This window comes from Xiphophorus couchianus, chromosome 11 (assembly GCF_001444195.1).
Source record: "Xiphophorus couchianus chromosome 11, X_couchianus-1.0, whole genome shotgun sequence".
In the NCBI taxonomy this organism is placed as follows: Eukaryota; Metazoa; Chordata; class Actinopteri; order Cyprinodontiformes; family Poeciliidae; genus Xiphophorus; species Xiphophorus couchianus.
The window spans coordinates 6,363,215-6,376,927 of NC_040238.1; the positions used below are offsets into that span (position 1 = coordinate 6,363,215).

The window sequence follows — 13,713 nt, forward strand, 5'->3', positions numbered from 1 at the left end:
TAAACACAGTGCTATTGAAGACAGAAAAAATGAGTACAATTAATCTGACTCTAAGAATCTGATAGATCCAACAAATTGCTGAGTTTTTTTTTCTTAACGAAAACGCAGAAGTATGGTACTTTTAATAAACATTTGTTTGGAAATCGTGACTAGGCTTAGTAAAGTTAAGAAGATCAGAGCATCAGCATTCTGTCATCTTCTACTCAATCTGGTTTGACATAAATTAGGTCCACCTGTATAAACTTTCAGACCCCGCCTTCTCAAATCCAATTGGCCAATCACCTCAGCCTTCCAGAGAGGGAAAAGAATAACAAAGGAGTTTTAACTTTCACATAAATACTGTTAACATTAAGAATTATTGATCAATAATTACATATCAAGCAAACATGCACAAAATTTACAAGTCATTTAATTCTACTCTTAGTTATTTTTGACTTTGTTCCCATTGTCAACCAATCAAAACCCTGCCCTTACCAGCTCACATCCTATAAAAAAAGCTGCCAGTTACATGGCAACAACAATGAAAGATTTTAGCAGTACATTGGTATACAACAGAATGCTCACAAATCACCCAATCATCTAATTCAATATAGAAAAGCTAGAGAAGAATTTTGTTCTTCTTAACTCAATCTACAGAACAATTCTCATGGCTGTTAGGCAATGTAGGATCAGACTCAGTGAAATCTGACCTAAAGTATGCATGTCATTGTTTTTGTTCACTATCACTTAAAGAAAACATTATTGTGTTGTAGCATACAATCCACATTTGCAGTGATTCACACCTTGTCCCCAGGCTTCTCCCTCCACACAGTTTTTCATATGAAAAGCCAATTATTTGGGACACAGCATGAAACTATCATTACACAACCAGCTGTGTCCATCTGAGAGCCACAGTGCACACACACAGCCTCTTCTCAGGCAGGCAGAACATTTAAATACAAAGACACAAATTAGTAGTAAAGTCTACCAAATTTACTACGGGTTTATGCAATTAACCTAGCAAAGGTAAATATGTATTGAAATTGCTCTGTATTGAATGGGAAAATTAACTTTAAAAAGTCAAATGTCTTGCGAGAATCTTTTTGGCAGCAAGTTTTGTTTATCTCACACCTGCAAGCTGATGCAATTACTCTATTAAGACCTATTCTTAGAAAGCAAATTAATTCTCACATTATCACCTGACCATAAGCAGGAAACCCAGTTGCATTTTTTAATAAGGACATTTATGGGGGACCAGTGTCTTCTTGTGTGTCTTCCTTATAAAGGAGTAAAAGGAAATAATTGTTTGCAAAGTTAACATTCCACCTTTCATATACCTGGTTAGGGTAATGGCTTCAGATACAATTAATCACCTGTTGGAAGTACTAGGCACTAGAGTATGGAGCTAAAACAGTCTCATAATTCACAAATGCACAAATCGAGGTTCACGAATGAACAGAACGCTTGTATTTTTTATGCAAACACAAATATCTCTTGATTTACATATGGATCTCATCCTGTGTGAATGTTGATCTGCGCATTTGTGAATTATGAGACTGTTTTATCTCCATACCAGAGAGATAAATGTCTACGACCAATTCTGTATGACCTCTGGATATTCAGGTATATTGTGGCGGACTCAGCTCTCCTTACAGCCTTACAGAATGTAGTTTGTGTTGTTAGTTATATGAGACAACAGAAAATTAGCATTTGATTAAACCCAGTATATTTACGACAACATTGTATGTTCATTAATATTAATATTTCAGATTTTATTATTCTGTCATGAACATACACACATTATATACAGTATATATACAGTATATATATATATATATATATATATATATATATATATATATATATATATAGTCCAGTCTTACTTGGTGTGGATCATACAAGCAGAGCATCATCTAATGCTACCACACTTTCTGAACCACCAAGTACAATGTTCAGGAGGATGCAAAAAACATCATTTTTAATAGTATGTATTTTGTTAGTAATATTTTAAAAACACAGCCATCACTACTGAGAGCTGAAGTACTTGATGACTCAACAAATCAATTATTCTATTTAAGTCTGGAGAACTATACTATCAATGATAAGAAATGGTTGTAATGTAGTGAAGGTTTTTTGATTGTTTTGTTTAAAGAACAACAAAAACTATTAAGACTCATAGCTTTTACTAAGCATCCAAATGTTTCTTCCGCGTCATTTGCTAGGGTTATTTTCCACCGAAGACTGGACTATTTAAATATTCAAGGCCTTCATATGCAAGCCCCGCCCACTTTGCATGTTATTTAAATTTTAGTTTGGTTTATGACTTTATTAAATATTAAACAACTGTGAAAAGGGGTGAATGTATGTCTTAATCAAAATATGTAACAAATAGACCCACTGAGCTTGATCACAAATAATTCCTTTTTGTTAAAGAACTACATGATCCAAGTAGCTTCGCTCCATGTCTGTCTGTCGTCAGTCGTTCTGCAGACCCTCCTACTTCAAGTGACCACTGTACAATCCCAGAAAACTTAGAAGCACACAGACTGTTGTGCGAATAACATTTCCACAGAACGCAGGCATGGCAAAGGATGCTCGAGACAACTGGGAAAGTCCCATGCAGTTTGTAATGGCTTGTGTTTCATATGCCGTCGGACTGGGAAACGTGTGGAGGTTTCCTTACCTCTGTCAAATGCACGGTGGAGGTAAGTTATGCATTCTTATCTCCGATTACTTTACTGTAATGTCCAGGTTTGTCAGATGTTTGTGGTCTACTTTATTTCTTTATTGTGGAAGCTAAAGCTGTTTGAACAGTAGTTGTGCGGAATCTGTTTCATTCCATGTATCAGATCAATGGTGTTCAGTAATGTAGCCAGGTCATTTTATTTAATATTTTAAATGAGACGCTGTGCTTTATTTCAAGCTTGAAAAGTAGTTGGCAGACTAAATGTATGTGGAATGCTTAGTATGAAGAAGTCTTTGTGGCACAGCGAGCAGCTGCAAACCCCGGTGGGACTTGACTGTTTTAAAGAGAGACGTGTGTTTGGTGGTAAATTTCCATAAGGGAACCCAGAGCTGCTATTGTTAACAGCCTGTTGTTTCACAGATACAAAATAACACTGGACACCACAGAGCTGCGTGCAGTGGAAAGCATTTCTGTCAAATAATTACTTCTTGGGGTTTAAAAGATGAAGAGATTTTACTTTACAGATTGTTAATTATGAAGAAAAAATGACGGACAAATCTTCATGATTCATTCCAAAGTTCTTCCTTATAGTTTAAAGTCGTGACTGCGGGGTGTAAAATATTTGATTAGATGTCGTGGTGGCAGAATGTCCGTTTCCTCGCCGTGTGTCCATGTGCCGCAGTACGTTCATTTTCTGCAGGTGGAAACAAGTCCAGGGTCAGCAGAACCCACTTTGTGCGTGTTTGCAATGTTACCGAAAACCTCAAATTCTAAGAACTTGCTCATTACCTTGGAATAAACAACGAGAGATCACGAGACACGATATAGTTTAAGGGCTATGATTATGGTTTAAAATATAGTCTACTATGTGCGCCGTAGTACGTTTAAACATTGCAAACAATCTTTGTACATCATTAGTTTGCTTCTTTCTGAGGAAGGGGAGAAAACACGCAGAGATAAAACTGCGAAGGATTAGAAGATGTTGATGATTTACTGAAACAACGTGATCAGGAGCCTTTCATGTTTTATTTCCATCCCTAGAACTGCTTTGAAGAAAGAGTGCAATTTTCCCGATTGTTGTCATTGCTCACCTTTTAAATGAACCTCTTTCAGTTTTGCAAACCAGTGTGCTTCAAATGTTTATGATGAGACATCATAAAATTTCACAAACATGCCTATTCTTTGACCAAAAGGCACTTTTTTCATTTTTTAATGGCTATGTTTTAAAATTTTGAATATTAGTTTACTGTAAAAATTTATGTTAGGATTTTTGGGCTTAATGTCCATCCATGCATCCATTCATCCAATCTTTTCTTCTTATTTGGGGTCGGGTTGCTGGGGCAGCAGCCTAATCCTCTCTCCAACCAGTTGGGCAGGGTTGGCCCACAGGATATGCAACTAAGAGGCCAGTAGCGGCCCCCCTACATGGAACTGATTTTTTTTAATGATTCCTATGTTATATTACCAAAACATTCTAAAATTGTGATTTAATTGTAGAATTCATACAAAAAAAAAAATTGCTCTTGGATGGCTCCTGGTGGCCGAGGTAGGTCACCCTTCACCTGTAATATGACCTGCATCGCAAAGTGCAGAGCACATCCAAACGTAGAAAGCTCCAGTGGAAGATAAGTTAATAAAACAATGTCTCAAAACAGAACTTATCCTTCAGAAACAGGGAGAATAGAAAAAAGACAAGATAAAGGTATGTTTCCATGCGTGTTGGTAATGTAATATTTATCAAAAACCTTTGTGGAGCTACTAATAGAAACTTAGCATGACAGCGACCTTGAGCGGTCCAGTTCGACAGCCAAACATTTATGCTAGAATGTTTGTGTTGGTGTGAAACTGAGTTCTAACTTTAAATGAGTTGATTCTTGTTGTCGGCCCTAAATATTTCTGGGGTTTTTGGCTTCAAAACGGATGTTTGATAAAGTTTGATAATAAATTAAACTTCTCAATGTTAAGTTTAGGGTCCACATTCTCAGATGAGAAAGACTCACCTGGTACAAATTAAAATTTTAACTCCTCTAATTACACTTCAGAGAAATTAATTTAATCAAAGAATGTCATGAATATGTGTGTATATATTCTATCTTAAGTAGGGGTGCACTAATTGAAGTTTTCTGGTTGATTGCCGATTATCAATTTTGATTTTGACCAATACCAATTTTTATCGTCTGAAATGTTAATAAATATACAGTGTCAAAATTATACATACAATCTCATTAAATAACTACACCTGAACTAATGTTTGGAAATTTGACCTGTAGCAACTTAAAAAGAAATGATGCATTTCTATAGACAAGGTTCTGAATAATGCTGGCTAGAGTCCATTTAAATTTGTTGGCCTCTTGGCACCAGCCTGGCGTTTAGATGCAGTACATACATTTTCAATAGGGTTTCAGTTATGGCCATTTCAGCCATATATTTCAGCCTACTTTATCCAATGTTTTGATGTGTATTTGGGATTAAGGTTCTGTTGTAAAGCCCAGTTGTGTTTAAGATGTTGATTGGAGGTAAAACTAAAGAATTTGGATTTGTCCTCCGTTTTTATTATTTTCCTGCAATGCATCAGTATTAATGGTGCAGAAACAGACACTCAGCATAATGCAATCATCACCTTGTTTGAATATTGGTACAGTATTCTAATGTCTCAATGTCTCTCTTCTGCTTCTCCAAGCAGTTGCCTCATCACTGTGGTTAAATAGCATGACCCTGGTTTCCTCAGATGGTAAAACTTTCTGCAGAAGTTCTTTGGCCTGTTCATGTGAATGTTGATAATATTGGTCATGCTTGATGTTGATTTTGGAGCAGGGCACTCTACTCTCATAGTCCATGGTTACATAAAATTTGCCTTACTCTGAACTGTGACACTAGTGTTCCACCAACTTCTAATTTATTGTAAATTTGAGTTCTGAGAAAACATCAAATTGGTAAGGATGATATTAGCACCAAACTGACCATGCCTTAATGCCTTGAAGGATGTTTATAATGTTTTTTTTTTATTATTATTTCACATAATTTCTTTTAAATGCATAAATTATTTTTGTATTTTTTTAATGTGAATTTTATTTTGTATGCCTGCTATTTTGAACATAATTTTAAAGACGCAGCTCGAACAAAAATGTCTTAAATTCTAGAAGCCTGACACTAGGCTTCTAGAATGCTTGCCCCAGATCCCTCTCCTCAACCCCTGTTGGTTGTGGAAGATGGCTGTTCAGACTGAACCAGGTACTGGTTCTGCTGGAGGTTTCTTCCTGTTAAGGTGACATTTTCCTTTCCTCTGTTGCTACATGTATGAAGAATTGAGGGATTAGGGTTTGCTGCTATTCAATAACATCTTTTTAAGGGAGCATGAAATAATTCTAGCATTATAGAAACATAATAAGATAGAAAAGAACTGAACAGAAACCAGACTGATCTAATAAGGAACACAGAATCTACAATAACCAAAAAGGACTAGACAGAGACCCTACCAAGAATCACTAAAGAAGAAATAGACTTCAAACTAAATAACAACTAAACCTAGAATGCAAAATTCCTACGAACCAAACACAACTAAACACTACGAGGGACCAAAGCAAAAACAAAAAATAGGAACAAGACAACCCCAGTTTGTTTACTAGGCTTAAAAACAAGTACATTTCCATATTTTGTTAATGAAGATTTAACAAAGTATTTGTTACATAAGTATATATACTTATGTAATCAAATAACCTTTTCTGCTTTACACCAGGGACTAGAGATCAGCATAAAAGCAACTTACTCATCCTAACATTCATCTACAAAGGTGAGGAAAAATTGAATGATTTTTCCATGTTTGGAAAAAATATCCATCATTGATGCACAGAAAAAACTGTCAATGGTCAAACAGCAGCCATGAAAAAGCCGATGTGAAATACAACTCACTGGCTGGTAGTTGATAAACATCTACTGATCAGTCAGAGATCAACAAGACCATTTTTAATCAACTTCAAATTATATTGCTGTGATTATTTTACAGTCTTCTGTAAACTAACTAGATATGGAGTTAATAATTATGTGATCAAACTATTTCACCGCTCAGAGTTGGGGTTTTGGTGCTGGTATCAATGTCTTACATCTACAGTTCTTTGCATCTAGCCTTTAGGTTTAACTGGCATGGCAGAACATTAGCCACTGGAAGGTGGCATGTAGACGGTACAGCAAGCAGCTCCTGTTGTTTGGTGCAGTAATGGCATTAAGTCTATGTCCTGTAGTATGCAACAACTCTATACAAGTACTTCATCAAAGCCAGTTTTGCTGACATCTGGGTTCAGTTGGGTTGAGAGGCACATTGGGATCACTTATGGAAAGTTCTGGCAGCCAGGAAGTCACAAACCAACTGGCACTGCTTTGACCAAGTAAATCCTTTTCCCCTTTTTCCACCGGTCGAAACAGTGGGGTAGTTCTCCAGGAAAACCTCTCAACAAATCTTTAACATGAGCCAAAGCCGTTAAAGCATTTTAAGTCCCACAAGCTCTCTGGAGAGAAACCAGTCTTTCATTGTATCCTGTTCTCAGTCATGATCAAGCCCCCTTCCTCTGTTTCTCAAAAAATTCACCTCCCTCTGCATAAAATAGCACTTATCAGAATGCAGTACGAGTCTTGCTTTGTAGGCTCTCACAAATATTTGAGAGCTTTAAAAACGGTCAAGAAAGACATTCTGTGGACCAAAGTCTCATCTAGCTAGAGCACACTTATCTGCAAAAGGAGAGGAAGGCGCAGCAGAGCCAGATTTACTTCCAGTTCCCTCGCCACATTATTTCTTATACAAAACACTTTGACATGACAAAATAGTTGCCCTAATGCCACTTTGTAGTGTTTTATGAAAGGGACAACAGCCAATTGATGACAGGAAGATCTGTAAGTCAGAGAAAGCGCAAGGTGCATTTAAGACATTGAATGTAACTTTAAAACAATAACAACAGATACAGGAAAGTAACAAAATAGTCTACTAGATTTTCTACAAATGTGTTTGCTTATGGTTTGTTGTTAATAATTTGTCATAGAACCTCAATAACAGGAGGAGGGTATATAAATGTGATATGGAGATACTAAATTGTGACAGTGCCTGTGCTTTCTGTACTTAGTTGATTATTGCTCTGTTGTTATTTAAGCGTGGTCAGGCTTGTAAAGCGTACACAGATGATTAATTTACTCCAAATGAATGAACAGAAGGTTCAAAGGTAAAAAAAAAAAAGTCCCCTGCTCCACGTCTAAAAACAGTTTTTAAGATCCTCCTGACATTTAGCAGCATTTCAAGAAATTGTACAAAAAACTGTTCCAGAAATTTAATTCTTACCCTTCTCTCTAATATTTAAGTTAAGTAATAACTTTATTAGTCTTGAAAGTGAAGCTACAGCATGTGACACAACGTTGTACTGCATCTGCTTTGTACTGTCTTACACTTGTATCACAACCTAGTTTATAGTGGTTAGGGGTTTATGAATCTCCCCTGAGGTGGATCAGAGTGTAATGTTGGTTAGATTTGTCTTGTTCCTGTTTTTTTTGTTTGTTTTTGCTTTGGTCCCTCGTAGTGTTTAGTTATGTTTGGTTTGTAGGAATTTTGCATTCTAGGTTTAGTTGTTATTTAGTTTGAAGTCTATTTCTTCTTTAGTGATTCTTGGTAGGGTCTCTGTCTAGTCCTTTTTGGTTATTGTAGATTCTGTGTTCCTTATTAGATCAGTCTGGTTTCTGTTCAGTTCTTTTCTATCTTATTATGTTTCTATAATGCTAGAATTATTTCATGCTCCCTTAAAAAGATGTTATTGAATAGCAGCAAACCCTAATCCCTCAATTCTTCATACATGTAGCAACAGAGGAAAGGAAAATGTCACCTTAACAGGAAGAAACCTCCAGCAGAACCAGTACCTGGTTCAGTCTGAACAGCCATCTTCCACAACCAACTGGGGTTTGAGGAAAACAAACAGAGAAATAGAAGCAATGATCCAGGAGTTATTTCTACATTAGAGAAAAGTAAGAAGTCCATGGCACTAGAGTAGATAAAGTAGTCACTCAAGTAGTTTCATCTAGAAGAGAAGCTAATCTTAACAGATGAGCTGAGCCTGTTTAAAGTCTAGAGGATGAAAGAGAGCACATCCATTTAGTCTTATGTACAGCTCAGCCAGTAGCCAGTGACATGGTTGGACACTGAAAGACAGGACAAGAATGTTCTCTGCAAGTATGTTTAGATATTAATATATTGGCCACTTTCAACAAATCTTCTTTAAACCAACAATGGACAAAACTGAATATATTATCCAGTTTTTGACTCACCTTATTAGTTTATAATTTTCTTCATTCAGCTTGGCTCCCATAACATTGTTGTCAATTACCAAGATAGTTAGTCTACCTCTAAGCTATTGTTTTTACAGATGTTGCACAGCGTTTAAATCATTGAAATTATAAAAGGCATATTAATTTTGAAAATGAACCTTTGCAACATCAGGCCTTATTGATGTTGTTAAAGTGAAGGTGTTTGCTACCCTGAGTGGTCTGAGCCTCATATTGTCACCTGCAGGGGGTTTCCTGATCCCCTATCTGCTCATGCTGCTCCTGGAAGGCGTGCCTCTGTTCTACTTGGAGCTGGCCATTGGTCAGAAAATGCGTCTGGGCAGCATCGGTGCATGGACTGCTATAAGCCCATATTTAGGGGGACTTGGTAAGAGTCTAAATTACAAACACAACATTTTCTGATGCTAACTTTCATACTAATTCTTTGCTTTCTAACCTTTATCCTATTTTACTTATATCATTTCAGGACTTGCCAGTGTTGTGACATCAATGTACTTATGTCTCTATTACAACATTATCAATGCATGGAGTTTCTGGTACCTCTTTCACTCATTTCAAGTGAGTTGGTTATTAAATGCTCTATTTTTTGTAACAAATACTGAAACTGTGTTAGATTGTGAAGAATTAGAACATGTTGATAATTTGCCAAAGCAAAGAGATGTTAAAATCATCTTTATAGCGCATTACATTCTATCTTCATTATATACACACTCAGCAGTTTACCTGTCTTTCTTCTAGCTTTATGAATTAGCTTTTATGTAGTAATATTGGACTTAACCTAAGTGCAATCTAAGTTTGGAAAATCTAAACCTTCTGTAGCCAAATATTTGAAGTCCTAAATTTCATGTATTTAGGACTTCAAATATTCCTAAATTCTTGGACTATTTTAGTTTAGCTGGGTCAGGTAAATTTGGGTCAGTTAGCTGACTAAATTGGAAAAAAGCTGTCTAAATTAAAACCTGTTCAGAATCTATTGATTTTACAATAAAAAGTTGTGATATTATATTTTTTGGTTGACTTCTAATGTCTGTCCTACTGTGCTCCTTGCATCCCCACCACCTCCCCTCCAAGTCTGTCTTGCCCTGGGCAGTTTGCCCTGTGAATTCCAACCGGACCGGACCTATAGAGGAGTGTGAAAAAGCTACACCCACCCAATATTTCTTCTACAGAGAAACCCTTAATGTCTCTCCCTCTATTGAAAAGAATGGTGGCATTCACACAGGCCAGGCGCTGTGTTTCTTGCTTGCATGGGTGATAACTTATCTATTCATTATCCGAGGTGTAAAGTCAACTGGAAAGGCAAGAAAGCTTCCTTATTTACAGACTGAATAAAGCAATAATATAATCTGTAATTGCATGTATAACAGAGTTTACTGTAATATTGTGATCCTTCATATTGTTTCCTGTTTCCACCTCATCATATTAAAAGCATTGCACCAATAATGGTGATGTTTGACTTTTGTAGGTGGTATACTTCACTGCAACATTTCCATATGTTGTCCTGCTCATCTACTTGATTCGAGGCATGACTCTTCATGGAGCTCTAAATGGTGTCAAATACATGTTCACACCCAAGGTGAGAATGGATTGGCTTTAGGAATAAGCACAAGGCCTCATCACCTTGCTTTAGATATCAGAACGATGGGGTTTGCTTTCATTTTCATGTGCATCTCTGTGCTTTTAGATGGAAGAACTTGCCAATCCTACTACTTGGATCAATGCAGCCACTCAGATCTTTTTCTCTCTGGGTTTGGGTTTTGGGTCACTCATAGCATTCGCCAGCTACAACCAGTACCACAACAACTTTGAGTGGCAGGCCATCATTGTCTCCCTTATTAACAGTGGAACATCCATCTTTGCCTCCATTGTCACCTTTGCCATCTATGGGTTCAAGGCAACTATCAACTATGAGAATTGCTTGGAGAGGTATGTATTATTGAGGTTGCTTGACTCTGTTCCAGTGAATTTAAGTAACATTACAAACATTTGAAGCCTTAAGGAGACATGTAAGACTTCTTGTTGCACACCTTGTGTTTTTTTACATCTTAAATATATATATTGGTAGTCTTGGCTTGTTGAAATGTATGCATATGAAAACTGTAAAATGCAGATGAGACAACTGTATATCAATGAATGCCTGTTAATTCTCTTTGTCCCAGTTCACAATCCTCCTGTCCTGTCACTGTTGGACATTATTCTGTTGTCTATCTTCCAATTCAGACATAAATCTCATAGACATAATCACCTTTTACGAATCCTAATGCTTCTAATCCATACTCTTGTCTGGCCATATAAGGTCATGAGAAAATGTTGACATAGCCATTTATGGAGATTTGACCTGGATTATTTTAAAGGCCATTCATGATGTGAGCTAAAACATAGTTCTTGCTATGTACTACTGCAGTAATAATCCTTGTTGACTGGCTAGTGTGTAATACTGTTGCTTTATGTTAGCATCAGGTCCATGGTTTTATTAACATCCACCTTCCTTCTCTCTCAGGACACGCATACTGCTGCTCAACTCTTTCAATCTCGCCGAAGACAGCATCATCATCAACAATGTGTTTGAAATGATTGAGAAGCTGAACACAACATTTCCAGAGCAGCTCGCTGAACTTAGCAACAAACTAGAAGACTGCAACCTGGAGAATGAGCTAAGCACTGTATGTACCTTGTCATTTATTGACTGATGTTGGGCTGTAACATCATGTTGTAATAATCAGAAATGAAAACCTGATAAATAAACAGCCTCACTTTTTTATATTATTACAGTCAATGTGTACAGATTGTATCAATGCCAAGATAAATACATTTTCACATAATAAAGGCTGAAGCACCAGCTTATTTGTCAACCTTTCCTACTAACCATCTTTTGTTTCTAAACTAAACCAACCAAGCTTTAAAACTATCCATTGTTGTTGCGCAACACCCCCCCCCTCCTTTCTGTCTCTACTCTCTCACTCTCGTACTTCCTCTTCTGAGAGGGGAGATGTGCTACCAGCTCTCCGTCTAACGGGTCCGTTGAGTTTCCTAAATCTGCTGGGATTTACCCTGTCCAGAACTGAAGTAAACTCTGTTTAAGCTGGTTTCGAGAAACGATTCGCCTGGTTATCTGACGGCCTACATCCAGGTGTCCCACCCTTCTTCCCCCTGTGAATTAGCCAGACTGAGCAGCCTACAGCCAACTAGTTTCACAGCACACCTGTTAACGGTTGCTCGTTCTCTATTTTACAACTTGCATTTGTTATTGAACCAGGTAGGTTTTAGTAACTCGGGCGAGTCCCAAGGTGATGTTTTAAATATGGGCTACCAGCAACCTAAAAACATTTTCCACTTTTTCCTCTCCAGAATCAAACATCACAGCTATTTTACAACCATCAAAGAACTTTAAGGTGACTCATTAACTGAATGTCCACAACATCTTTTAGATTTTCTTTATGCTAAATATTTTATTAGTAAGGCATTTTTGCAAGGGTCAGTACAGCTTAATTCAGTAGCAGAAATAATCAAATAAGTAAAATCAATCATCTAGTCTATCTTTCCCTACTGCTGATACTGAGAACTAAAAAAGGGAACCTTTGAGAGAGACGGACGGAGCCTGGCGCCTCGAACCCCAGACCTGGCACGACGACGAAGAAGGTGCTGCAGCAGGAGGAAGACGCCGATCGATGAAGGCCAGGATCTCCGCAGGTCTGATGAGCCTCCTCTCCGCATGGATGCTGAGGTCACACAGGACTTGGTGCTGGCAGGAAAAAAGGCACCAGTTCTTCTTCTTTGTCTTTGCCTTTGCCTTTGTCTTCATCTTTGTCTTTGGGGTCTGAACCCAGCCGATGAGAGAAGTGCGATTCGAAGCCACAGTTTGTGGGCCAGACGGGTTGGTCTCCATGAGCAGGACAGTCTTCGGCTCTGTGGCCCCGGCTCTTCTTCAGCTGCAGAGTTCTTTGTCCATCTCTTGGCTCGAAGCTGCCCGGAGGATCCAACAAAAGGTTCCTCTTTTGCACCCACCTTATATAGGGTTTATCCACCCTTTTGGTGCGTTTTCATTGGCTGTCTGCTTAGACAGATGATCTCATATCCATCACTGTCTTAAGAGACATCATGTCATGATGTCTGTGCTAATGTCTCAGGGTTGCTCAACCTCCTGTTTCCATATAAGGTGCTGATCATCTCTGCTCTCCTGTTAGTTCCCCTTTTTCCCTTCCTGTCACCTTTCACCTACCATCTACCTCCAACACATCAGTGATGTTTAATTGCAGTTACACCTTTTTACACCATTTCAAGTTCAATGTCAAAATCACATTTATATTACATTTATTTTCTTTAGCTTCTCTGATTTAGCATTCATTTATAATTTTATAACCATAACTTATTAATTATTCTTATTATAATCTTAATGTGAGTTATTACAGATGTTTTCTGAAAAGAAACCAAGAATAATCTATTATTCTAATTATTTGATACCAAAGTTACATTTGCTTGTTTTTCTTATAAGTGTTCTCACAAATATAAGTGTAAGTATTATTACAAGTAAATCAATATTAATATAAGTATTTTACTTTGAATCTTATCAAATTACTCAAAATGTTTAGATTTAATTTTTTAAAACTTTCATGCTTTAAAATAGTCTCAGCTATTTTTATAAATCTGCAGGCTGGAAACATACTTCCTCTTTTTCCAGGAAACCTGCTTTTCCTGTTTAATGACTCTCTCTGACTGACTATGATTTCTTATGA

The 13,713-nt window shown here is 37.2% G+C and overlaps 1 protein-coding gene across 2 annotated transcripts in view; it reads left to right on the forward strand.

The window, feature by feature from the left end:
• Window positions 1-2,505: 2,505 nt before the first annotated feature.
• The window catches only part of slc6a20 (solute carrier family 6 member 20), a 40,320-nt gene continuing 29,112 nt past the window's right edge, over window positions 2,506-13,713 (forward strand). For both annotated transcript variants that reach the window (XM_028031723.1, XM_028031725.1), the window contains exons 1-7: window positions 2,506-2,684; window positions 9,207-9,347; window positions 9,447-9,538; window positions 10,052-10,279; window positions 10,446-10,556; window positions 10,665-10,906; window positions 11,481-11,643. In XM_028031723.1, coding sequence (XP_027887524.1) covers window positions 2,561-2,684; window positions 9,207-9,347; window positions 9,447-9,538; window positions 10,052-10,279; window positions 10,446-10,556; window positions 10,665-10,906; window positions 11,481-11,643 — 1,101 coding nt within the window. In that variant the 5' untranslated portion in view covers window positions 2,506-2,560. The remainder of the gene's footprint in view (window positions 2,685-9,206; window positions 9,348-9,446; window positions 9,539-10,051; window positions 10,280-10,445; window positions 10,557-10,664; window positions 10,907-11,480; window positions 11,644-13,713) is intronic.